General features: G+C 42.5%; 1 protein-coding gene across 2 annotated transcripts in view; it reads left to right on the top strand.

Moving 5' to 3' along the window:
- tenm1 (teneurin transmembrane protein 1) overlaps positions 1 to 26,126 on the top strand; it is a 198,295-nt gene that overhangs the window by 117,170 nt on the left and 54,999 nt on the right. The window contains exons 8-14 of one of the 2 annotated variants that reach the window (XM_061247744.1): positions 180 to 281; positions 9,114 to 9,308; positions 13,022 to 13,222; positions 18,739 to 18,924; positions 19,952 to 19,978; positions 20,859 to 21,005; positions 25,531 to 25,747. In XM_061247744.1, the coding sequence (XP_061103728.1) occupies positions 180 to 281; positions 9,114 to 9,308; positions 13,022 to 13,222; positions 18,739 to 18,924; positions 19,952 to 19,978; positions 20,859 to 21,005; positions 25,531 to 25,747 (1,075 nt within the window). The remainder of the gene's footprint in view (positions 1 to 179; positions 282 to 9,113; positions 9,309 to 13,021; positions 13,223 to 18,738; positions 18,925 to 19,951; positions 19,979 to 20,858; positions 21,006 to 25,530; positions 25,748 to 26,126) is intronic. The other variant, XM_061247745.1, reaches the window with a different exon arrangement.

The following is a 26,126-nucleotide window of genomic DNA, read 5'->3' as shown; positions in this document are numbered from 1 at the left end:
AACAGAAAAGCACGGGCCGATATTCACAGAAACGAATGCTTATTTCTTCGGGAGCATGTCAGAGAATAAATTAATCACCGGCTGCCTTTCGCAACTAAGAAACAACTTCATCAAAAAAGAGACGGGCCCCCACCGACAGAGGCGGCTGTCATTGGCTGTGTTCTTTCTGTCCGTCACAGAAACCATGGACGGGTGCTCGACCAACTGCAATGGGAACGGGGAATGCGTTTCAGGCCACTGCCACTGCTTCACCGGGTTCCTCGGACCGGACTGCGCGAAAGGTGCGTGCACTCTGTCCCTCCCTCACTTCTTCCCTTCGTTCTTCCGTGTGTCTGTCCTCACAGTACCCACTCGAGTGGCAGAGAGGACTCTTTGAATCGGGCTGGGCCTATCAGCCTGTCTCTACCACTGAGGCTGAGTGCGCATCAGATGCCGGCAGAAAATGAAAAAGAGCGAATGAGAGAGAGAGAAAGAGAGAGGGGGGGGATTTTTCTGCACAGACGCTTAAACAGGGCCACGGATTCTCTGGGACTAAGCGGCATGCAAATGAGCTCCAGATTTCACATGGGTGCCATCGTCTCCAGGTATGTCTATTCATAATGAATTACCGAGGAATGCCTGAGCCTTACGTAGCCTCCAGCTACTGTCTCCAGCCGCAGTGTAATGAATAAAGGTGTAACTCACTTCTTATTACGGCTCTGTAAAAGGGCAGATATATGTCCTGTGTATTTCTTGTCATTTGGCGTTCATATGTAAATGAGTGAGATGGCGGTAATGATATATTAAGCAAATCAAGATATTTACTCAGCCCACTGTTTTTCCAGTATCGTGCAGAAATGGAAAGCCCTCTCATTGATTGTGGTGAAAATGCCAGACAGAATTATTTCAGTTTATCTTCTATATATTATTTTCTGCAGGACAATTGGTCCTGCTCAATCCAATCATAAACGTGAGGTGCGTTCAAGATAGCGTACGTTAGCTAACGTATTCAAACTTTCACACTTCAAACTTCACCACAAATGTTAGCTAACGTTTGCTAACTATTTGAAAAGGTAGTGCGGCGCGAACAAAAATGGCTGCCGACAGGGAAGACACAGAGAACAAAAGTTTGGCTGTTATTTGGCTGTTATAATACACTTTAATTCATTTAATATTTGTCCTTACCTTAAAAAATAAATCACAGATAAGCAATGAATCAGCTAGCTGGCATTGTTCGATCTAAGTCGCATCCATTTGTATTCAAAATGCGTTGGTGACGAACTAAATGGAATGTTTATTTAAAATTGTATAACAGTAACTGTTTGCTGCAAACATAGTTCGCTGTGTGAACGTTCGCTGTCTTGAACACACCCCTGATAAGCTAGTACCCCCAGTGTAGTGTGCTGTGGCACCTCCACTCTGTTCAGGTAAGACTGCAGTTGAAGAGTTTGTACTCTTCCAATATACACTCACTGAGCACTTTATTAGGAACAACTGTACACCTACTTATTCATGTGATTATCTAATCAGCCAATTGTGTGGCAGCAGTGCAAAGCATATAATCATGCATATACAGGACAGGAGAATCAGGTAATGTTCACATCGACCATTAGAATGGGAAAAAGTATGATATAAGTGACTTTGACCGTGGAATGATCGTTGGTCTCAGACAGGGTGGTTTGAGTATCTCAGAAACTGCTGATCTCCTGGGATTTTCACGCACAACAGTCTCTAGAGTTTGTAAAAATAAAAAAATTAAACATCCAGTGAGCAGCATTGTGTTGTTAATGAGAGAGGTCAGAGGAGATTGGCCAGACTGGTCAAAGCTGACAATAAGCTGACAGTAACACAAATAGCCACACATTACAATTGCGGTATGCACAACAGTATCACTGAACACACAACGCTAAGCTCTAAGTGGATATGTTACAGCAGCAGAAGATCAATAAGTCTAAAAAATAATAAAGTGCTCACTGAGTGTGTAATTGGTCACACTTTGCAATAAGGTTCCATGAATTGGCATGAACTAATGCAGTTGTTAAGTAACTACTACCGAAAAGCTGTAGAGCTCGGTTAATGTATTTGTTAATGGTTAACTCATTATTAGTTCATCCTATGGTTGTTGTTACCAAATGCATACTAATGATGATTTCATGCTTAATTAATGTATTTGTTCATCATTAATTCATGTTAACAACTACATTAGTTCATGCCATTTCAATTTCATGCCAAAACCTTACTGTAAATTGTGACCACATAATTACTCAGTTACCAAATTATTGTAGATCTGGCATCATTTATCTACAGTTTAATTACATATGTTTGTCAAGAAACATGCTTATCTGAATATGCAAAGAAAACCAAAACCCTGTATAGATTATGTAAATCATAATCTATAGAATTCCTAATCTGAGTTAGTGGGCTACTGCTCATATGATAATGAAAAGAAGGACCTCTGACTTGTGAACTCCAACACGCCTTTAATTGGTAATACGCAAAAACTTTTCAAAAGACGTTTTCGATCCTGTCTGGATCTTTTTTCGAGTGTGCATATCCCCAATTAAAGGTGTGCTGGAGTTCAAAAGTGTGATGGCTTTCTTTTGATTATCACTTAGGAATTATCTCAGCCCAGCACCTTGTCTGAGGATGTGCGTATGATTTTATGATGTATGATATTTATATACTACCCCTTATATGAAAAATATGAATTTGCTGGTGCTGCCGGCCCATAAATGAGATGAATTTCACCATAAGCTAAGAACATTGTGCTCCAATTTTCATTGATGAGCATTTTGAAAGAAAGTTTCCTCGATCAACAGCTTTGTATTTTTTATGTCAAAATGTGATGTAATGTGAAATTGCGCATAGTGTAAAGACCAAAACAAATCTATGATAAATGACAGATAGATTCCTTCTTCTCCTAGACCCAGAGAGCACATCGACCATAGAAACATTTGCGATGAAATGTACTGTATACGTTTGTATGTAAATTATTACTGAAGACTTTAAGACCTGCCACAGTTAGCTATATAACACATTACTCAGTGTACTCAGATAATCAAATTAGCTATATTAGAGGATATTAAAAGGGTTTATTAAACTTGGAGAACACAGAAAGTGTTTTTTTCAAAATGACAGTGCACAAATATGTGTTGATTTAGATCATTTGAAAGTAATGAACAATGTTAATGTCTGAAATGTAATATTTCTCACTCCAAAGCGGTGTAAAATTATTATTGAATTAATCATCACACAGATGCTTCTAAGTACAGTAAAGATGACAGTTTGGTAACCACATATTAAAATAACACAGATGCGCGATAGCTAGTTTCTCTACAGCAAAATTGCATCAACATTCCCATCAGTGGAGGCTGATGGCCATTCACCTGGGTGGGGCACCACATGCAGGCAGGCACACAGACACACACCAGTACTCACCCCCAACCTCTATAATTACTCCCTATAAAGAAAGACAAAGCAATGCCAATACTAAAATAATGTTTTTATAATAACCCCTGTGTTGGTAGTACGTAATACAAATTCTTCCACCAAAAAATAATTAAACATATGATCTCATCATCTCCCCTTGAAACATTTCATAAGTTTCAATCTTGGAACCATGGGTTGTTGGACAAAGTTCAATGAATTAAAATTACTCTGGATGCTGAGAGGTTTTAGAGGGCAGGTTTGGAGGATATTGTAATATTCACAAAGGGGTAAATAGATTTAGATTCAGCTTTTCTTTATAGGGTAGCAACACAAAAGATAAGAGAAACAGAAAGCCTGCAACAAACAGCGTACCCTCTCTTTAAACCGAAGGGATTCCCTTCACAGTGTGAACAACTTCATACATATACATTTCGACCTCATTTACAATATTAACATTACACTTACACCATGCTTAGAATGCCTTAATCGCAGTGATTAATTAGTACACCACGAAGATAAGGCTTCTTGGTTTGCAGCCTAACTTTCCAAACGGTTGTTTTGTTTATAGTCCTTAAAGGGCTACAATATGTTTTATAAATAAAATAACAGTAGGTATCAAGGCAAGATATTGTTGCAAGCGGCAGCTGCTAACGGCAAACTTTGCTTTGCTAGCCCACTTTTGTTTCCTGCCACAGGCAGCTTCTGTTTACAACCCGGCCTCGAACTGAACTGGTCCGTCCCCTAAAACTTCCTCGCTGCAACCTCTCCAAACACAAAATGACCCACCTACATAACACATAAAGCATTCATCCCCTACGGTGGCATATCCCTCATGAATCCAAAACAAAACTCACCTTCAACATAATAAAGGGATATTATGGACAGTAACAGCGCAAAATATTGAAATAGTGTGCTGATAGAAGACTTGCAAAATCTTTCTTCTTTCATTCTTTCCTTTTTTCCTTCCCGGCAGTATGTGAAGGACGGGACAGGAAAGTAAGGTATAATATGAGTACTACGCGTCACTGCCAATAGTCGCTGCTCTAGCAAAGGCACTGGGTGGGAATAGAATGCCTATTGGCCAGGGACGCAAAAATGTGCGCCCTGCCAGGTTTCAGGCAGTAGCCAATCAGTGTGGCACAAATACGTGACCCAAAAGAGAAAACACGCCCCTCCTATTGAACACCTATTTGAGCGCAGTGCAAGTGCGCACCAGGGCCGGAAGCAAGAGACGTGGCCAGCCAAAACTGACACAAATGACAGAAAAAAAGGAAGAAAACTTTAAATATTATGTATTTATGTATGTATACAATCTTATGTCTGGCAAATCAGTGATTTCAGTTGTTAATACAGTGGTTTCATTTAGCCCCTTCATTTTTTTACATTGACTAGCCATATCCGTTTAAGACATTCAGCCATAGCCACTGGGAAATAAATGATTGACAGAAGTAAGGTGGAAAGAGGACACTGATTGACAGCAGTGTGTCAGCATTCATCATGAAATGAAAAAAATCAGCTCTTTACCTTGTTAGCACACTTGGGTGGCACCTGATTTACTTTAAAAACACATCTAGAGGTAACATACAAGGACAGCAAAGTACAGTTACTGTAAATAGTACCATACACACTGTCTGTAGTCTTCCACATAAACTCTGCATAAACCAACTGACCTGGGGAGGGAGATGAACCAGGAGACAGACAGACGGGTAGACGGACAGGCCGGGGGGGACAGATGGACAAATACGCATATCTAAGTGTAGCAGTGCCGTGCAGTTTAAATTGATGCTGTGCCTGTATCTGTGTTTTGCAATAACTGGCTGCTACAGACGGGAACCGGGGAGGGGAAGGGGGGTGGCAGGGGGTGGGGGGGTTTGTGGGTAGGGGGTTGGGAGATGTGGGGTGCAGGGAGAGGGGGGTGGGACTTTTTAGGATGGGGAACAGCATGGTAGCAGAGCTCCTGTTGATTGATAGGCTTGGCAGGGAGACCTGTCAGGCAGTTACGGCTGTCTAAACGGGAGAGCAGGGAGAAAAAAAGAATGCCTGTGAGCTCAAAGTAGCTCGCACGTCAGATGGGGGAAGTATTGATTTCGGTTGGTATGCCAGGTTTTATTTATTAATTTATTTTATTTATTTTTTTTCAACTGTTTTACATAAGCAGACTCGGTAATATACCTTGTGGACATTTTTTTCAATTTACATTCCGATTGACAGTTTTTGGCTTCTCTGGACAACCTGAAACTGCATATAGACAGAAAGCTCCAATGAGTGTATAAGCTTGTCTTCGTTCCTGTATATACGTACACTCACATTATTAGGAACATTTTTACTTTATTACACCTACTTCTTCATGCGATTATCTAATCAGCCAATCGTGTGGCAGCAGTGCAATGCATACAATCATGTAGATATGGGTCATGAGCTTCAGTTAATGTTCACATCAACCATCAGAATGGGGAACAAATGTCATCTAAGTGATTTTTACCGTGGAATGGTTGTTGGTGGCAGACAGGTTGGTTTGAGTATCTCAGAAACTGCTGGTATCCTAGGATTTTGATGCACACTAGTCTCTAGAGTTTGTAAAGAATAGTGCAAAAAAAACAAAAAGTAATCCATTGAGAAGCAGTTCTGCAGGCAGAAATGCCTTGTTAATGAGAGACGTCAGAGGAGAATGGCCAGACTGGTCAAAGCTAACTGGAAGGTGACAGTAACACAAATAACCGCACATTACAACAATGATATGCAGAAGAGCATCTATGAACACACAACAAATCACAACGCTAAGTGGATAGGCTACAGCAGTAGAAGTCAAAAAAATAAATCAAATAAATACCTAATAAAGTGCTCGGTGAGTGTATATAACCAGTATAGGACACTTCTATACTACTGTTGGTTAAATCTAGCTCCAGTATTTTCATCTTTTCATCACCATTTCATTGCAAAGTGATCCTTTCTGACATGCTCCTGATGGTTCACCTGGCGGTCTATACAGAGATTTTGGACCTAAATTCAGAACCTCATGGCCAAGCTCAAGTCCTGTTTTGGGGCTATTTTGAGAAGTTACCTACTTCTCCCACAAATATATCTTCCTTTAATCTGATTTGTGCCCCCGCCTTGCTACCGCTCCCTGGCCTGCGAACTGCTGCAGAGAATATTATGTGTCTGTTATTGACCCCATTGAAAAGCTGTGCCAGGAATGATTTGATAACCAATAGCGAGCTACAGGTCAGACAGGTCTGCTGCCTCGGCTTGGCGCGGCTGTCCGTAGGCGACCTTGAAGAATCAGAGAGAGGAGACATCACCCCGGCGCTCAGCGCATAAGCAAAAAGAAGACACCCACCCACTCCGTGCTGCGTGTCTATATTTGAGTATCGTCGGTTTCTGTGTGCTTGTGTTTCAACCCCGTCTCTAAAAGTCAAATTATTTTAAATGTTATCTAAATCTGTTATGTGTGATATTCCCTGATTCCTTCTGTTTCTTATCTACTCCTGCTCCCTTTCAAAGCCGTAAGACTTTGAATGTATGAGGATTAAACAGAACAGGCATTGGTTATCGCAATTTCGATGATCTTGAAAGTGCGCCCGGCTGTATTTATGTAAATATCTGTGGACATACTAAGCGCTAAGCTTAAAAGACTGGAATTGACACCAAATGGGCAAAGAAAAGATGGCTGTGCTCTCTGCTTAGCTTTAACAGAAAATGAGGCCATTACATAAACCCATTCAGTTTTCAAACTTCAGAGTGAAGTTATCTAAGCAGAATTATGATATTTATTTGCCTGTCTTTAGGCCCCAGGATGTACATGGATGCATTTTTTCCTCGTTTGTCCCGATTTTGGAATTACTCACTGTGCACTGGTGTCATCAGCATGCCACACCACGCCAGGCAGGCAGCACTACCCCTGAATACACACACTCAAATAACATGTTCTTACATGTATCTGCCATTTTCCATACTGTTAGCCACACGGCGCACTTCAGGACTGCTTGTTCTGATTTAACAAGATAAACATCTCCCACTGACAATCACTAGGAACCTGTAGTCACCAGTGCTATCTAAATTGTTTATTATGGGATATGCAGCTGTATTCACTCACCTGAGCTAGCTTTATGATCACGCAGATGATCAGGCATTCAGTTCAGTTTGTTTGTTCTACTCTGAAATGCTTCTGACTTGCGGGTGTCTTCTGTTTCCAGAATCACTGATCTATTGGACATTCTCTGCAGTTTAGTGAAGTAAGCTCTGCTTACAAGTTTAATTTATCCATGTTATTTCATCATGGGTGTGTGCAGAGAGAATCATGTGTATTTCTTCCTTTGAATTGTACAGTACTGATGTGGTAATGTTGCAGCTACTGTTAGAAAAATATACTGGCTGTGTATTTCAAGACCAAAGAATCTTTAATCATCAGGAACGGGAGAGCGGACATCAATAAGCAGTTGCTTTTGAGTCTTTGGGTTGTCAAGAACCTTTTGAAGAAAAAATAAAAAACACATTTCAAATAATATTTTTATTCTTCTTTATTTATTTATATGCTGTGGATAAGGCATAAATGATTCTCGTGTGATTAACCTTGATATAGATTCTCCTACAAGGTATGAATACAGATTACAGAGAATTCAGAATTTTAAAAAGGCTGCTTAGGCTGTGCAGTGAAACATTAAGAAAAAGGAAAGTGTTTATTTAAACACACCAACCATTTTTATATCAGAAGGATGGATTTTCCAGATGGATAGTTTAAAGGGGAAACCATATTAAAGTTCCAATCGACTTTCCTGAAATCTGAAAATTATTTTAAAGCCCCACTTTGGTACTCAGGTTGTTGTTCAGTAAAGTGGAGTATATCACTGGATATTTCCCCAGAGAACGCTACAAAGCATATTTAGCACCACAGCACTACCTACCCCCCAAGTCCCCGAACACTTTCCAACCACACTTACACCGTTTGCTAGATACTATTTTTACATTCAATTAACACGCACAATGAACAACAAGCACCTTCAGATTAACTGACAAAGAATTTGTGAGAGGTGTGATGGGTGAATTTATGAGCATGTCTTTGTCGAGATACGCTATGGCATTTCTGAGGTGCTGTCTGAGATGACTCGGAGCAGCATATCGGAGCCCAGGCAGTCTGACGCCGTAGAAAAACGCTAAGTGCGAAGCCTCGCTATCGCTCCATTTCCGTCTTCGTGTTTATCGTGCCGCCCCGCCGCTCACAGTCTCTGCCACTTTATTTTTTAGTTTCATAAACATCGCGCTTCGCTCGGAGAGGGAATGGCGGGGGCATCGGTCGGATCTGCCCTCCTCCCCGAACTCCACTTCATCCCCGCTGCCATTTCAACACGTTGAAGGGTTGCGCGGATTAGTGGTTGTTCGCGCTGCCAGTCTGCTCCGCAGCCGCGCTGGCCAATTACGCACAGTGATCACTTAACGGTTCTTTTGTTTTATTCACAGCCAAGACATAAACAAACAGAGAACTGTGTCTCAAGGCACATGCACTACCGCACAATAAACGCATATCTGGGAGATTGTGATGATATGGCTGCTTCCTCTTGTTAATGTGCAGTAGGAGTGGTGTGCTGATGTCATGGCTGGTTCTTCTTGTTGCTGTGCAGTAGGAGTGGTGGGCTGATGTCATGGCTGGTTCTTGTTAATGTGCAGTAGGAGTGGGCTGGTTATGAAATGGCTGCTTCCGCTTGTTGCAGATTCTTGCCCGGTGCTGTGCAGTGGAAACGGGGTTTATGAGAAAGGTCACTGCCATTGCCACCCAGGCTGGAAAGGACCAGAATGTGACATCCAGGAAGACCAGTGCATCGACCCTACCTGCTCCAACCATGGAACCTGCATCCAGGGCATCTGCATGTGCATCCCTGCCTATAAGGGCAACAACTGCGAACAAGGCAGGCTTCAATCTACCATTTTACAATGTGGTCATGCGAACATGGCAGGCTTCAATCTACCATTTTAGTCATTTTGCAGATACCAAATAAACATGGTTTACAAAAGGTAAGTTTTAGTAAAATCAGTTCCAGTGTTGAACTGCATGCTTCAGCACCTGTGAAATAAAGGCAGAGAAGGATTTTTATATTTATATTTATATATTTATATTATTATCATAGATATGCAAATCAGCTACTGTGCTCTTTCTCTGAATGTGTTCAATTGTCCTACATTTCACATGGATAACAAATGTTTTTCATGACAGCAACTTGTGTATACAGCTGGACATTTATGAAATTTATGTTAAGCACCTTGTTCAAGGAAACAATGGCAGTACGACTCCCCTGCTGAAGAAAAGCAGCTGGAGCTAGGTTTTGAAACAGCTGGCAGCTGGTTCATCAGTTCAGACCAACTCACAGATCGACATGGTTTAGCTGGTTGACCAGTTCAGACCAGCTCCTAGCTTGACATGGTTTAACCAGCTCAATCCATGTTTTGTAACAACTGGTAGCTATCATCTCAGTCAGGCTACCAGCACTAGCTGGTTCACCAGCTCATACCCAGCTAGACCAGCTTTTGACCAACTCAATTTTCAAGCTGGCATAGCTGGACTTTACTGCAGGGATCAAACTTGAAATGTACAGGTCCTGTTCCCTAAGCATTACACAAGGCTACCCCCCGCTTCTCGGAAAAGCATAGGGCGAGCAGTCAATGTGCTGTCTTCATTAACCCCACTTTTCCGCCGTTACATAAAATGTCAATCCCGCATAATGTGAACCTGATCATTGTTTAGGTGATTGAGATAATTTTCCATATGGATCCGCCTGAGGAATTGTGCTCTGATTATCATCTCTCCCCTTCCCCCGTTTTCCAATCGAGACTGGGCTTGACCACAAAATCAAATGATTGTCCGTCAGTAGCTCTATCCAGTGAGATAATTGCTAGATAATTGCACTGGAAAGCAACCTTGAGCCTGGGGGCAGAGCAACAGATCAAGGCTGAAAGCTCCATGGTAATTACAAGGGTTAACATCCAATATATTTTACAGAGCATTCATTATTAAAGGAACTACTTGAAGTGTATCAGAATTATGTGTGATCAATTAGCTTGGGACTTGTATTGTGCAGCAGCTTGTTAATTTTTGATAGGAATCTGACTGCAGCAGCCGATATTTTCATGTACAAATAGCCTTTTGACGTTCATATTATGGGGTGGCCGTTCTTCGGCTATTAATGGTTCCCCGCTGAGATGCGCCGTTCTCCTTTTGCTGCACACATGATAGCGTACTATCGTGAGCTGCTGCTGTGTTGCTGTTAACTCTCTGAGAGAGGAAGAACCAGGGCATTCAGGCATCGCCGAATCTGGTCCTCGAATCCAAATCCAGACCTGGTTTTCTTTTCTTCCGAGTAATTAAGTAAAAAATGTGTGCAGACATGTTTTTTTTTTTCCAAGTTTGCTTTGCATAGCTGTTATTTCCTTGGCTGTCTGATGAGGAATACCTACAGTAGTCGCCTAGTAATGCTTGTTCCTCCACTACAACACGGTCCTTCAGGATTGTATAGAGTGGCGTGCGTATCCTCCAATGCCCGTGCAGTCAGCTGTCGCTAATTTTCACTCAGCAGGACACTGACTGCGGGTTGCCCTGGCAGGACACAGGCACCTGATTTGTCAGAGCAGCCGCTGTCTTGGAGCCTGGCTGGGAATAGCTGGTTGACACCTATGGGCAGTCAGGTGTGGGCGAAGGTTTCATGGTTTTTTTCCTGATGCACCAATGTGAAAATTCCATTTCCACAAATTCCTCTGCACTGAGATTAACGCACCGGCCCACAGACAGATACTGTATGATCTAGTGCACAATCGGCAAGCGAGAAGCGGCCGTGTTTTTCAGCCTCCTTATCTGCCCCACAAACTATTGATTCCATGATGCACTTCACAACAGACCTAGGTTGAAGTAATATTAGTTTTGGATTGAAATACTTTTCTGCATGTTACTAAGCTTGCCTGTGTAAAACCCCACGCTAACCCAATGACGGAATTTAGCGGGGGCCGAAGGGGGTTTTGCGTGCTTGTCCTTCTGGCATTGCTGGGAGAACATTAGTAGGGTTTAATTATTCTCCGTTCTCAAACGGGGCCGTATTGTACGCTTAGTGGTTACTATAGTTTCACTCGTTTATCTGACTCCATTTAAAATATAATTTTGAAATTTGGGTTTGCAACTTGGGCGGCACGGATGGTGCAGTGGGTAGCACTGCCGCCTCACAGCAAGGAGGTCCTGGGTTCGAATCCCCGTCGGCCGGGGCCTCTCTGTGCGGAGTTTGCATGTTCTCCCCGTGTCTGCCCGGGTTTCCTCCGGGTACTCCGGTTTCCTCCCACAGTCCAAAGACATGCACGTTAGGCTGATTGGAGAGTCTAAATTGCCCATAGGTATGAGTGTGTGAGTGAATGGTGTGTGTGCCCTGCGATAGACTGGCGACCTGTCCAGGGTGTATTCCTGCCTTTCGCCCAATGTATGCTGGGATAGGCTCCAGCCCCCCTGCGACCCTGATCAGGATAAGCGGGTTCAGATAATGGATGGATGGATGGGTTTGCAACTTACGCGGACCTCGGGAGTGATTATGCATTATGAGATGAGGGCACTGTGGCATTGTCCGGAGTCTTCCCCCTTGGAGGTGCCCTGGTAGTCGGTCATGATTCCCATGACTTATTGACCCCTCAACTAAAACATCTTCCCCTTATCTCCTTCGGCCTGACAAAGCTAGTTTAAACAACATTGACCAGAAAGCCCAGTTTTCAGGCCCCTCACAAATGGCAGCCCTTCCTGACCTTAAACACTACGCTACAGGCCGCCCCATCATATCTATGAATGCTGTAGTTGGGAGTTTTCATGATAACTGCATTATGCTGTAAATATGTATTTGTGCCTCTTATGGTAATATACCTTTTGGATAAACCTGATTTGGGTGAATGAAAGGAAAAGAGACAAAGCCCCCAGATAGCTTGGTTTCTTCTCCTTATCTCCGAAATCCAGGCCTTAGTTCTTGACCCTAAAAGTGAGTCACCCATCTGTAATTTACAGCCAGCCCCACCAGGCAGTGTTCAGGGGGCTAAAACACATGGCTTCTACAGAGACAGCTTTTGCCCAGTTTCCCCTCGGCTCCTGAATGGTTATGCTATCAAAGGTAGACTGTTACAAAAACTAGACCATTACACCAGTCGCACTGAACCAATCAGAATAACACCAAACATATGACCTGGGATTATCATGAAACATCTTTATGCCATCTCCAGTATTCCTGTGCTCTAACCTGTAAGGAATGTGAGAAAAGTGGGGCCCCCAGGGAATCCTTCTCTAGCTCTCCCCCACAGGCATGTGTGCCAAAAGGTGGGGGCTAACAATGTATGCTCCGGGAGGGGGAAGTCAGCAAGCTGACCAGCGCATGAGCCCAAATGTTACTTATGACTGGCTTACACCTGGTGCATTGGAAGAAAGTAATTGGTCCCAAAAGTGTAAGCCCCACGCATCTGCTCCACTTTACAGGCTCAAATGCAACAGGCAAGATCAACAGAGCCCAGAAAAGTATTTGAAACCAATACGAATACTGTTGGAACCCAGGTCTGGTTCACAGTGGAGGAAAGATTCTGACAGTGTCTTCTTCTCTGGTTCCATCCTCAGTGGACTGTGTGGATCCTCAGTGTGCGGGCCATGGCGTGTGTGTGAAAGGGGAGTGCCTGTGCTCACCGGGCTGGGGTGGTCCTAGCTGTGAGATCCCCCTCCCTGCCTGCCAGGAACAGTGCTCGGGGCACGGGTCGTACCTGCCCGAAAAGGGCACCTGCACCTGTGAGCCCAGCTGGACCGGCTCCGACTGCTCCACAGGTGAGTCCCATAATGCACTGCTCTCACATTATCTCACACTCATCCCCTCAAAGTCTTTTATCACTGGAGATCTGAAGATTAGGTTCCTCCATTGATGAATGTTGCATTGACAACCCAGAATCCTTGAGTACAAAAATACCATGCAACCTCACATCTGATGTGAACATGGTATACATATTATAACTAAGGCTGAGTGTTTGTCATAGAAGTTGCGGTTGTCATGTTTTTTTTCCGTGATTCTTGCCTTTTTTTATGTAGTTCTGTGACTTCCTCTTTTTACCTTTTTCACCATTTCCCCCATTTTAGTGCTTTGGATGACAACTGTCAACCTTAACATAATCTACAGTGTGCTTTGTATAGGTCTAAGCCCTTTAACCATATTAGCTGTGAGAAACAAAGTTTGACGATATGCACAGATTATGCATTGCACCAGGATTAAGATTCCTATCCGCATTGGTTGTTGCAATTAGATGATTGACAGCCCCTGTGAACAGGGTTGATGGTGAGGTCTCCTTTCCTGTTACAGAAACGTTGTCAACAGACACTCCTTTCCATGATGGACTTAGGCGATTAAACGCACAAGCTTATCACTGCATTTTACTGATATTTGTTCTTACTGGCGACTGATTGCTGATTTTCCTTTAAATTTCAAGCCCTGTGCTGTTGCTACAGTTGTGCATGTTGTTTCAATTGTTTCCCACTGCTACGCATTTTGGTTGTTAATTGGAACCCTAATTATAATGATGTGTCAGTGGTGCTTTAGAAGGAAAGACTTGGTCATTGTTGACTATCAACACATCTAGCTGTTATTTCCCTTGCATGCCGAGTGCAAATTAGTTTGTTCATCGTGGTTGGTCTCCTTCCAACTGTTTCTGCCGTCTCTTCACAGAATGCCGCTTGTCACAGTCTGTGTGAGATAGCTTGCAGTAGGTTGGGAACGTTTTTTCAGATTTGTCACTCCGAACATCGTGTTCACTTTGAATTTTTCGATCTTTGATGTAGACGATGCTGTTGTGGAATGCAAACAAATTAATGCTGTTGTTTCATAGTAGTGACACAACATTTTCCTTGCATTGAGATGCAGTACATAGTATGAACAAGGATTTGTGCATTTCCAAATGTATTTAAATTAACATGTTGGGCTAAAGAAAGCAGTTTATTTAAGTTTATTCAGTAAATAAATTATCCCCAGCTCTCCACTGTCTGTAAAATCAGAGAGAAATAGAGCATTTTGAGTTTTCTGGTATGATTGGTTGCAACCTTAGAAGCACCTTCACATGTCTCACTGTGTGGCTTTCATTCAATGGGCTGTGAAATGGTGGCATTCAGTGAGCATTGGATTGTTGACTGCATACTGTACTGTAGGTGTTGACTGCATAGGTGCTATCTGTATTGGGCTAGAAATGAGGACCAAGCTACCCATGCACAAGTTCTTTACAGCCCAGCCCGAACCAGCCCGACAAGCTCTAGCCAAATTTGAAGCCTGAACCTGATATTGCCAGGTTACTGAAATAAGACGCCAAAGATAACATATGGCAGAAAGGAAAATAATGCTGTGTTTTACATTACATTACATTACATGGCATTTAGCAGACGCTCTTATCCAGAACGACTGGATAAGGAAAGGTGCTAGTTATGGTACTTGTGATGGCGCACAGCAAAGCTTCTATTTTTTATAGTGCAGGCCTACTCTTATGCTCAACTAAAAATTTAAAACAGCCATATTAAACAGTACCATTTTTAAATGCATTAAAAATTACACTAAATGTGGGTTAAATGTGATGCTAATAAGCTTGTTGATGTTGAGCTGTCATACAGCTTTTTTAGTGTGCAATGAACACTGGAAGCTTTGCCATTGTTAACAGCAGAAGTGTTGCTATCCTTCTATTTGTAAACTTCCACACATCTAAAAATAGGGCCAATATCAGACAGAATCATAGCGTACCTTTGCACCGTCAACTCGAGCCAGGGTGCAGATCTCTAGCTTTCTGCTGAACGCATGCAGTGGCACCATAGCATAGCATGGAGTCAATCCCTTTTTGTTCATTATTTTTAAACACAGACACAGACCAAGCCCCTGATGATGTCAACAGAAAACATGCAGTATTTTTGTTTGTTTTACTTTTTTGAATTCTCCGTTCCCCTGAGCTAGATTTTAAAGATTAGCTGCAATTCTCTTAAAATAGAGCTTACAGCCTGTACTAGTTTTTGGGAGAGCGGCCAGTAACAGGAAAAAAATAAGTCTTAATTGCCTCTTGTTCAAACTTCTGCAGGGCTCAACATTTCAATTAATCCAAATCATATTGGGTCCAGTTCCACTTCTGAACAAAACGCATACCAATTGTAGGTGCTGCTAAACAAAAATGCCACTGTACTGAAATGCATTACATTATGTTAATACAATCGCATTCAGTAAATATGAATGTTATGCAAGCTATGCATGCGAGCACTTTATTATGGTGGAGCTGTCCAGCACTTATTTTCAAACTGTATGATAGGAGAAATAAAATAACCTGCTTAATTCATGATCAGGGCACCACTAGTGACAACATTATTTTGCTTGTCTACCGCCGCGGATAACTCCTGTTGTGGTAGCTTCATCTTTGAAATTACCAGAAGTGAAGTGTCCTTGTTTCCTAATGGTGAAGAAATCGAACCGGTTGAGAGATCATTAATTTAGCTGTTTTCTCTCTTGTGAGAACAAAACACAGTGCTCATAATGTATTGAGCATAATGTCAAGGAAATGAAAACAAATAGTGGAGGTAAATTAGAATGAATGAGAGCGCCTGAGATGAAAGTTAAATCATTGATGTTTTCTCCGTCTCCTGAAACAGGGCTCTAGTTGTTTATCCGTTTACCTACTGTATGGCACACCTACATAAAATTCAAGGATGCTTAAATGTGTTTAAAACCTAGCTTTTTTCTTCATTAATGAAGTAATTCATTTTTTGCATTGTTTGCATTGTTCAGGGTTTATGCTCTTAAGTTTTCTTTTTCTTATATCTTGTTTTCCTGCATAGTGTCTTTTTGGCAGTGTCAAAAAAACATTATGCAAATTAAGATCTTTTTATTAAATTTTTTAAACATCAGTACATGTGGGGTGGCCTGTAGCGTAGTGATTAAGGTACATGATTGGGACACGCAACATTGGTGGTTCTAATCCCGGTGTAGCCACAATAAGATCCGCACAGCTGTTGGGCCCTTGAGCAAGGCCCTTAACCCTGTATTGCTCCAGGGGGGGATTGTCTCCTGCTTAGTCTAATCAACTCTACGTCACTCTGGATAAGAGCGTCTGCCAAATGGCAATAATGTAATGTAATATATGTGACCCATTCTATCACAATCAGTCGTAAGTTGCGACGGCCAATTTTACATAAATCGACGTTTAGAACAATATTGTGGCTTTCATAATCTGCACGTCTTAATGCCAAATTCAGAGTAAAAATATATTTTTTAAGCTTTTAAATGCAAGATGTCAAAGTGAAAGTAATACCAGAGTTGTGCATTGTTTGGAGGCTATCCAGCTTGTCACAGTTCACTAGTCACAAACAACCACATCATCTGTGTTCATGGCTACCTGTTAATGTATTTGCTTTCATGGTCTGTATGCCTTAATGTCAAGAGTAATTGTTCAGAGTAAAAATATAGGTTTAAAATAGGGCCGTGGTGGCGCGACAGGCTAAGATGCAGCAGACTTGCGGTGGCAGTTTGCTGCAGTTGCACACCGGGGACCGGGTGCAAGTTTGGCCGGCTGACGTGGAGAAGCATAATTGGCTCGCTGCTCCAGAGGGAGGGACTTGGCAGGGTTAGTAGATCGCTGCACAATAAAGCACCTCGGGCGCCTCGGAATCACGGTCACGAGCATGAGACGAGACGGCTTGAAGAAGGCGTGTCACTCTCCTTCGGGCCGCCGAGGGACGGGGTACGGGCGTTGTATCTAATACTAGCTCTAATTGAATCAGATGGGGTACAATTGGCTACCAAATTGGGAGAAAAAGGGAAAAATCTGAAAAAAAAAAAAAAAAAAAAAATATATATATATATATATATATATATATAGGTTTAAAGGGTTTTTAGATAAGATGACAAGTTAGAGTCATAAAGTTTTGTTAGTCTCTCCATGTCAGTAGTCTCCCAGCCTCACGTAACTCTCGCAACCATTTGTCTCAAAAAAACATGGTTAGGTGGCACTCAAAATGGGAGTGGGACAACTCCCTTGATACCTGGAGCAGAGAGATAACTTTGGTATCGTTAGAAAGCTTACATTTGCCACTTTTACTTTTGACTTTGATTTCAAAATATGTTTTGGGGTCAATATGGCATACATATAAGAACACTGTCAGTAAGTGTAACATGCACCATTGGTGGAAATTGGAATAATGGGAAAGTGTGATTAAATAAATTCACATGTTAAGCAGATTTCTCAATCTGCTTTTGAAGTTGTAAGAAAAGAGGACCTCAGGAAATGATTTGAATACTTGAAGTTAATAATTAATATTATCACGCATTCATACAATAAGTATGGGCTATCTCATTTTTAGTTTATCGTGAAGAGCTAGCAATTAAGCATTTTATCAAGTTACAATAATTAGAAACAGTGGCCCATTCTTCAGTAATTTGTTTGACTTTATGAATTTCTTGGATTCATTAATACCAGATAAGACTCAAGAGTAGGGGCTGCTGGGCAGAAGATTCTGTAAAGGCACTGTTCTAGTGCAAGAATGGGCCTTACAGCTGAATCTTGACCGTGACAGGGCGGACTGTAGCCGGCAGCCCTGTTGCATTATGCACAGTGAGCTCTAGTGTAGCCCAGGGATGGAATGGTTTCCGTCAGACGAATACGTAAAAGTTCTGTGCTCGGTTGCTTGGCTGGTGCAATTGAGCCGACCAAGAGGACCAGAAGGTGGGGTTTGCGCTTTTTGAGAGTTCTTCTTAGGTTCCAATAAACCGATAAAGCTCAGTACAGCGTGGAGAACTATTTGAATCTCACATCCCTGAATTGTAAGCCTGCAAGTCCACTCGTGCAACCCCTAATTAAGCTCTGTAGCCTGACATCATGTATTTCGCAGGAGGGGCTGGGCTCAGTACAGTTAAAAAATACATATCACTGGGCAATCAAAAATCAGGAGACAAAGGGGAAAGGCACTGAAAATAACTAAAGAATTTCAAATGCAAGAAAATAAGAATATGGGTTTTTGTTTCCCCTGATAGATTCTGGACTGTAAACCCTCTCTTCTGTACTCTTGTAGAGGCACACCGAGTACATTCTGGACTGTAAACCCTCTTTTCTGTACTCTTGTAGAGGTGCACCTGGTACATTCCGGACTATAAACCCTCTCTTCTGTACTCTTGTAGAGGTGCACCTGGTACATTCCGGACTATAAACCCTCTCTTCTGTACTGTTGTAGAGGTGCACCTGGTACATTCCGGACTATAAACCCTCTCTTCTGTACTCTTGTAGCGGTGCACCTGGTAGATTCTGGACTGGAAACCCTCTCCACTTTGTCCCTTGTAGAGGTGTGCCTGGTACCGTGTGGCAGTCACGGGAGGTGCTCTGAGGGCCGGTGTCAGTGCGAGGACGGTTGGGACGGGCCGGGGTGTGACCAGCGGACGTGTCACCCTCGGTGCGAGGAGCACGGCCGGTGCAAGGATGGGACCTGTGAGTGCCATCCCGGCTGGGAGGGGGAGTACTGCACCACCGGTGAGCCCCGCCCGCTCTGCTTCTTCTGTTTTCACTGACATCACTTTTCCACCTAGTCACCCGCCCACTCTGTCCATTTCACTGTGACTGACATCACTGTTTCAACCCTAAGCCCCGCCTGATCAGTCCGTTTTATCATCTCTGACATCACCGAGGCCTGCCTTTCATCATCACTGACATTGATTGATTGATTGATTGATTGATTGATTGATTTTATTTGACATTTTTAAATATACATACTGTCAGTAGCCCTTAGGCAACAACCATATACATGGTAAAATTATTGAGTAAACAAAACCCAATAAAGTCATGATGACTTATTTCCTCATTGTACTAATCCTTGGTTAGCACAGGCAGGCCTGACTGTATGCATCACCAAAATTAAAAGGATAATCCACAAAACATATATACAATACATACAGGCTCAAAGGGCACATTGATATTTTCCTGCTTGTTCTAATTTTAACTCCCTTTTAAAAGGCATTCCTTCACCAGTCTTTTGAAACGTTGGAATGTCAGGGTTGAAAACATTCACTCTTTCAAACGCAAGACCGCCGATGCTCTGGCAGTCTGGCAGTCTGGGAGGGACTATGACAACACGCCCGCGAGCCAGTGCTCCACACCGTCACTCTCGCCTCTCCATGCCTGGGTATCTGGCTGCCAAGCCTCCGTCTAATTAGCTAATGCCGTACTCCTGTTCATGCTGCAGAGTGATCTGGGGTCTGCGAAAAACAGTGAAGTACCTGGAAGCTATGAGCAAATGAAAATGAGTAATAACGGTTTGAATCATATGGATGTGCTGAAAAGCGTGCTATGAAATCACTGTGTTCCACTTTTCATTTAAACTGGGGATTAAAGACAGACTCTCTGTCTCTATGGACATTTGAAACAAATCATAAATCCTAGCCTCTGGCGCAATAATAAGCTGCAATTATTTTATAAAGTCTGTCGGCCGGTATCTTTATGGCTTAGTAATTTAATACAGCTCTCTATTTCCCTCCATTTTCTCTCTATTTTCTCTCGCCAGCACACTACTTGGATCTTGTTGTTAAAGGTAAGACATAATCTATGCCGGCAATGCTACTTCAAACAACTATGCAGAAGAGCTGTATCCATTCACCTAGGTGGTTCTCATTCTCTTTTAGTTTTTCTATTTTATTGTTGTTGTTTTTTTTCATTTTAATGTTTTATATACAGCAGTCTCATTAAGTCCTGGAGTCATTTTGTCATTAAAGGCCCACATACATCAGCGTTCTCTTCCTGGTTCTAGTATCTAAAACACCCACAAAACATTAGCAAAGAGCAGTGATGTAGGTTTTTTGAAAAGTCTGTAACCCGGCCCCCAGAACCCAATTCCCCCTCCCCCTGCCCCAGTCAGCTCTCCGTATTAATATTTAGCAATGCCATCCAATAATTATTCAAAAACATATGCAACAACACCATTTCACATGGAAAATCATGTTGTAAGTAGCAGAAAAAATAGCAGTTAGACCCTAACATATGCATACTTTTACCACAGTTGTTTTACTTGGATCAGTATGGAACACTAACCAAAAGCTCCAGGGTTTTTATGAAAAGTTCAAAAACAAGAAAAAGTGTGGGCCTTTAACTCCTCGAGTCCTGAAAGTTTTTACTCCCCCAGAAAGGTCCCCCTGATCCATCATCTTGAACAAGCACACCTAGCTTCTATCTGAAGTTTAGTTCATGTTACCGAGGCTCAACAGAGCTAACCATATATTACAGTCCTGCAGGGAAAGCTCCGATAAGCCTTATCAGTCAGGTACCATAGACTAGATTTGTTATAGCTAGAGTTGTGGATTAATGGCCAGGATCATAAAGACAGTGTGTTGTTGTATGTGTGTTGATTGTGCTGCATTGTTGAAGAGCCGCATTATATAGTATTTGGGTATGTACGCCTTCCCCCTCGGTGACAGACGGTTGTCCGGGACTCTGCAACGGTAACGGGAGGTGTACTCTGGAGCAGAATGGCTGGCGTTGCGTGTGCCAGGCAGGCTGGAGCGGCATGGGCTGTAACGTCGTCATGGAGACGGAGTGCGAGGACAACACCGACAACGACGGAGGTAAAGTCGTCACTTTCCCTCCTCCGTCCGGATAGAGCGCCGCAACAATTTATAAATCAGCTCGGCGAAGGTCGTTCACGTGTTGTAACCTTGGCTTGTCTCTTCAAGCAAAGAAACATGTTTCTGTCAGCATCGTATCGTGTCTTCATTGGGTTTGTAAGGAAACGCTGATGAACTGGGTGCATGGTAAGGTCACCTGAGATCTTCCTCCAAGGGTCATTTTCAATGCTCTGCGACATCTATACATGTTAATTGGTAACTGCGAGGCAAACAATATTTTTTCTGAGAAAAGCCCAAGGTGTCTCTTGACCTCTCTAGCTGCTGAATGTCAAGGACAGACAAACCATTTGCCCAACTTCTGTCTACAGGGAACTTCTCAATAGCAAGAAGGAAATGTTCCAAATTTCAGCAGAAACCCACACCAAACATAAAAAACAATGCTGTGGAAAATGTTTATATTTATATGAATGTGTTTCTCAGTTTCAAAATGAATGGTGTAGGTTAAAGACTTTAATGCTTTTCTGCTCAGCTGAGATAAAGCATGACAAACGGCAAGAGCAAGCAAACAAGAACAGACGAGCTACATGCCTCATCTCCGTGAAGAACAATGATCAATTTTCCATTTACTCGTTGTGACACCCGTATCAGTGTACAGTATGTTTTTGACTTCATAAGATAAAGCACGCTATAATAAGGTCACTGGTTTGTCTGAAAGTATAACAGCAACATTTTTGACAGGGAAAAACATTTTGGACTTGCATGTAAAATAATGCCAGCTGATTTGAAAATCACACAAATCAGCAAATCAATCTTTAATTTCACCTGACTGTGTGGCCAAAATAGATAGATAAAAATACAAGAATTGTTTATCTCCTGTTAAAAGGATGCTGTGCAGTATTATGACTGGTTCCTCATATACTATATTTATTATGTATCTAAAGGTGAAAATGTTAATGTGCGAGATTTAGAGCACATTTCTAGCGTACGTATCACAAACATTCAACTCTAAATAAAAATGCACTGAGCATGCAAGCAGCAGAATACAGTTTAAATTAACAACAAGCCAATGAGCAATAACTGCTGGAAGGAGACCATTTTGTTTTTCTGTTTTTTTTTTCTGCTGGTGGGTGCAGTTCAGTGCCAGGACATTGTCAAACTCCATCTCATTTATCCTTTGATACATTAATCAGTCCTTTGTAAATGTACCCCTTTCAGGCTTTGGCTCGCCATGTTGTCTGAAGTGCCCTTTCTGTATGCATCAGTGGCAGGGCAGATTAAAATAGACAATTTATCAACCTCCAGGTTGGCTCCTGAGCAGGTTTTAGGCCTGGAGTGCTACAGGGTGAGGCTCAGGCCCGCATACCGTGCTTCTCTGGCCCAGTACACTGGCAGCTCTGTCCGCCGGAGCTGATACGAAACAGAGTGGGACAGTAAGAGGCTACGGCGCCTTATCTTTTACTTCGAGAGACAAATTTGCACATTTTCTTACCATGCTCCTGCAGAAGACACATATTCTGTGGTCACTAAATGAATTTAAAAATACTTAGCAAAATTGGGTGATTAAACCCATCATTCAAAGTTGAGAACAGAGATCCGTATTCCCCACCGTCTCGATCAGGGAAAGTTATTATGGAAATGTGACTATTCTCCTATTCACACTATTCACGTTTGTAGTTCAGTATCTTTTTAATGTTTTGCAGGTGTTAATTCATAATACATGCTGCTTATTGGAACGTCTTGTGCTGTTATCCATCTATGGAATAATTGGCTTCATGCACTGTCTGCAGCTTATTGCAAAGACATACAGTACGGAAGGTTCTGGTTGTTCTGAACTTAATGAGACTGCTGGACAAGGTGTACTCATTTCCCTTCTTCAAGTGTATGGAGAAGTAGCGGGTTTAAAACTAGCCACATGCGTGCTATGTAATGAAGGGGCAATAATCAGCTATTGGCAATTACTCACCAGCAAAATCTACATCTAAATCCGCACCGTCTTCCTATCTTCATCTGATCAACATTTAATTATAAGTGTCATTTATATTCCAAATGAGATCTCATTAGAGCTGCAGTTAGGGAAACTAAATGGCAATTAATGACCTCACACAAAAAGTGATTAACAGATAAGATAATGAAGTTTCCCACCAGCTGTAGGGACGAGCTGCTCATCGTTATAAAGATGGGTGTTTTGGCATTTCATTTTGATGCACCTTCATTTTACAGCTCCGGTGCTAGCCATGCTAATTTCCAACACAAAGCTTGCTATACGGTACGCTTACAAATGATGTATTTCGTGCAAAATGTACACACACACACTCTCTCTCTCTCTTACACACACACACACACACACTCACACACAAACTCACACACACATTTTCTTCTCATTAACATTTCAGAAAGGATAGTACGAGAGCTACATCACACAATCACCGCAGTGCTCTTTTTCATAGGTTATTACCCTTTACATGCCCTTTACATGAACAGTGACATGCGGTTCAGCTTCTACTGTGTGATGCATGGCTGTGATGTTGTCATTTTCTCAGGAAGGGACTCTCTTTTCTTTTCTTCCAGCTTGTAAGCTGATGTTTCAAATACTGTGGTCGTGTAATACAGCGACTGTAATTGATAATTAAACAGACTGTGTTACATAAACCTTTAAATTAGCTGTGATAATACAGTCCTGGCAGGCGTTAGTATTTTCACAAGCTGGTGAGCTCTGAAGATGGACCTAATGACAAGGTGAACTGGTGCAATCGCACCTTACAGTATAAATGCGGCCGTCTGCAGTTATGGGAATTTTATGAAACCCAAAGCTTCCAACGCTGGACAAGGCAGAAGGAAATAAACACTGTGTGGGAGAGTGCGCTTAAGCCCCTTTTGCCTGTCTGTACGTACAGCAGAGGCCTTTTTATGACTGCACTGCAGCAGCCTATGTGTGGCCCGGGACTTGAGTGTAGAGTGGACACCACTACTGTAAGTGGTCCTCATAAATATAAGAATACAGTATGAATGTTTCAGAAGCTGTGAAGTATACTGTATCTCTGTTGGTTCCATTACCTTAGTGCTTGTAGTTTGAATTTATTTATTATTTTAATGAAAGTTAATATAAATTGAGTAGATAAAAACTATATAGATCGAGCTTCAGTACAATACAAAGGCACTTTAGCCCGTTGCTTCCAATGGTCGGGATTGTATAGCAGCTGTCCTGCAGCTGTTTCTGTCTTCATTCATATTGTTTTGATGTTAACAGATGTGCTAAGTCCAGAATGGGTAGAGTTAGCATTAGGGCTGCGGAGTTGGCTCCTCCATTGATTGAGGAGCACGTTGTTATGGACGGAGAAAAAAATAATTGGATGTTGTATTGGGAGCAGAAGGTTATCACTGGAAGCTGCCATCTAAAGTAGCATAATAGCCTGTGGAAATACCATAGCTGCTGTATAGGCGAGAATTTATTGGCCAAAGAAATGACATTCTGTCCCACAATCATATTCCCCCCCCGGAAGACTGAGAAGACCATGAAGAAATTTATATTTCAGGGCACGTTGACATTGGAAAGCATGAAATAACCCACTTGACTATCGGGAAAAAAAATAGTGGAAATGCGCTGATATCTACCTTTCTGTTAGCCTCATACTCTAGACTCGCTCCTGACTCGTACACCACGGGGATGAAAGATCAAACACAATCCTTTGTTAATACTTTATATCACTGGCTTCAACCGACGGTCCAGGGAATCCGCGATCCAGAGGGTTTTAGCCTCTCTGCTAGCTCTCTGCACGTGATTGACACCTACTAACAACAGATGATTTAGCTCCTGTCCAATGGATGTCTCTGAGTTAATAATTAAGAGTGGAGTTGGAAGAAAGAGCAGCTAACTGTGGGTCCCCATCGGTCTCCTGCTCTTTGTGCTGTGGGGATCGCTACTACAGGTAACTACAGTAAATACTGGTAGGGCCGTATTTTCTGGAAACAACTTCGCACAGCGCTTTGGCACAGTAAGTTGGGGAGGTGCTTGGCGTACTAGGCGTGGCGATTGAATGTTGCCATTTTCACAGTCAAGCCAGGGGCACACAGATCAGGGTGCGTGGCGCAGGTGGCAAATGGGCTGGATTATATTCACAAAATTGATTCATTCATATCCAGTCAAATTAACTATTTTCGTTACCATTAAGATTACGGAATGTAGTCTCCACCATCCGTAGTCTCTACAAATAGAATGGAAGACGAGGATAAGGCAGATGTTGCTCCCTAGCAGGTTCAGACTTGTGCTGATTTCTTTTATCAAAAATTGCCTTCTAACAAATCTCATAAATAAGAGAAAAATCTATTTGTACATATTTTCTTCTGCCAGAATTTCAATAAAACATTGATAATAGTACGTAATGAACCGCCGACTTTGAGAACTGGAGATATAGCTGGAGCTGGCTCTCTGAAGCGTTTACCGGGGCAGTAACCTAGACGCACGTTACTGGATGCCATAGCCGTGCCTCTGTAGCGGCAGACGTATAGAGTGTTCTGTGTGTTTCAGACGGGCTGACGGACTGTGTGGACCCGGACTGCTGCCAGCAGACCAGCTGCAGCAGCGGGCCCCTGTGCCAGGGCTCTCCCGACCCTGTGGACCTGGTCCAGCAGACCCAGGCGCCCTTCCTTTCGCTGCCCCCGCGCCTCTTCTTCGACCGCGTCCGCTTCCTGGTGGGCCGGGCCAGCACCCACGTCTTCCCCGGGGACATCCCGTTCGACAGCAGGTGCGTGGCTGCTTTGTCAGAGATATCCGTCCGACTGTCGGTTATCTATCGCCCTCCAAGAGAGGTGCTTAATCACGTTCCATGGAGCGCCGAGAGTATGCAGGTTTTCATTCTGATGGCACCGGCTGATTTCACTAAATAACACAACGTCAACCACGTTGAGAACTAATTTGTGAAATCAGCAGGTGTAGTGATTGGTTGGAATGAAAACTCATACTCTCAGCCTTCCATGGCACATAATTGGGCACCCCTGCCTTAGAGAATATGCTGAAATGTATGTATTTCTGCAAAATATAATTATAATTTTATTTTCAAAAAATCCACATACAGCATAAATATGCAGTAAATACACTCAGTGAGCACTTTGTTAGGTATGTAT

The sequence above is a fragment of the Conger conger genome, chromosome 7 (assembly GCF_963514075.1).
Source record: "Conger conger chromosome 7, fConCon1.1, whole genome shotgun sequence".
In the NCBI taxonomy this organism is placed as follows: Eukaryota; Metazoa; Chordata; class Actinopteri; order Anguilliformes; family Congridae; genus Conger; species Conger conger.
This window is presented reverse-complemented; position numbering and strand designations above follow the sequence as displayed.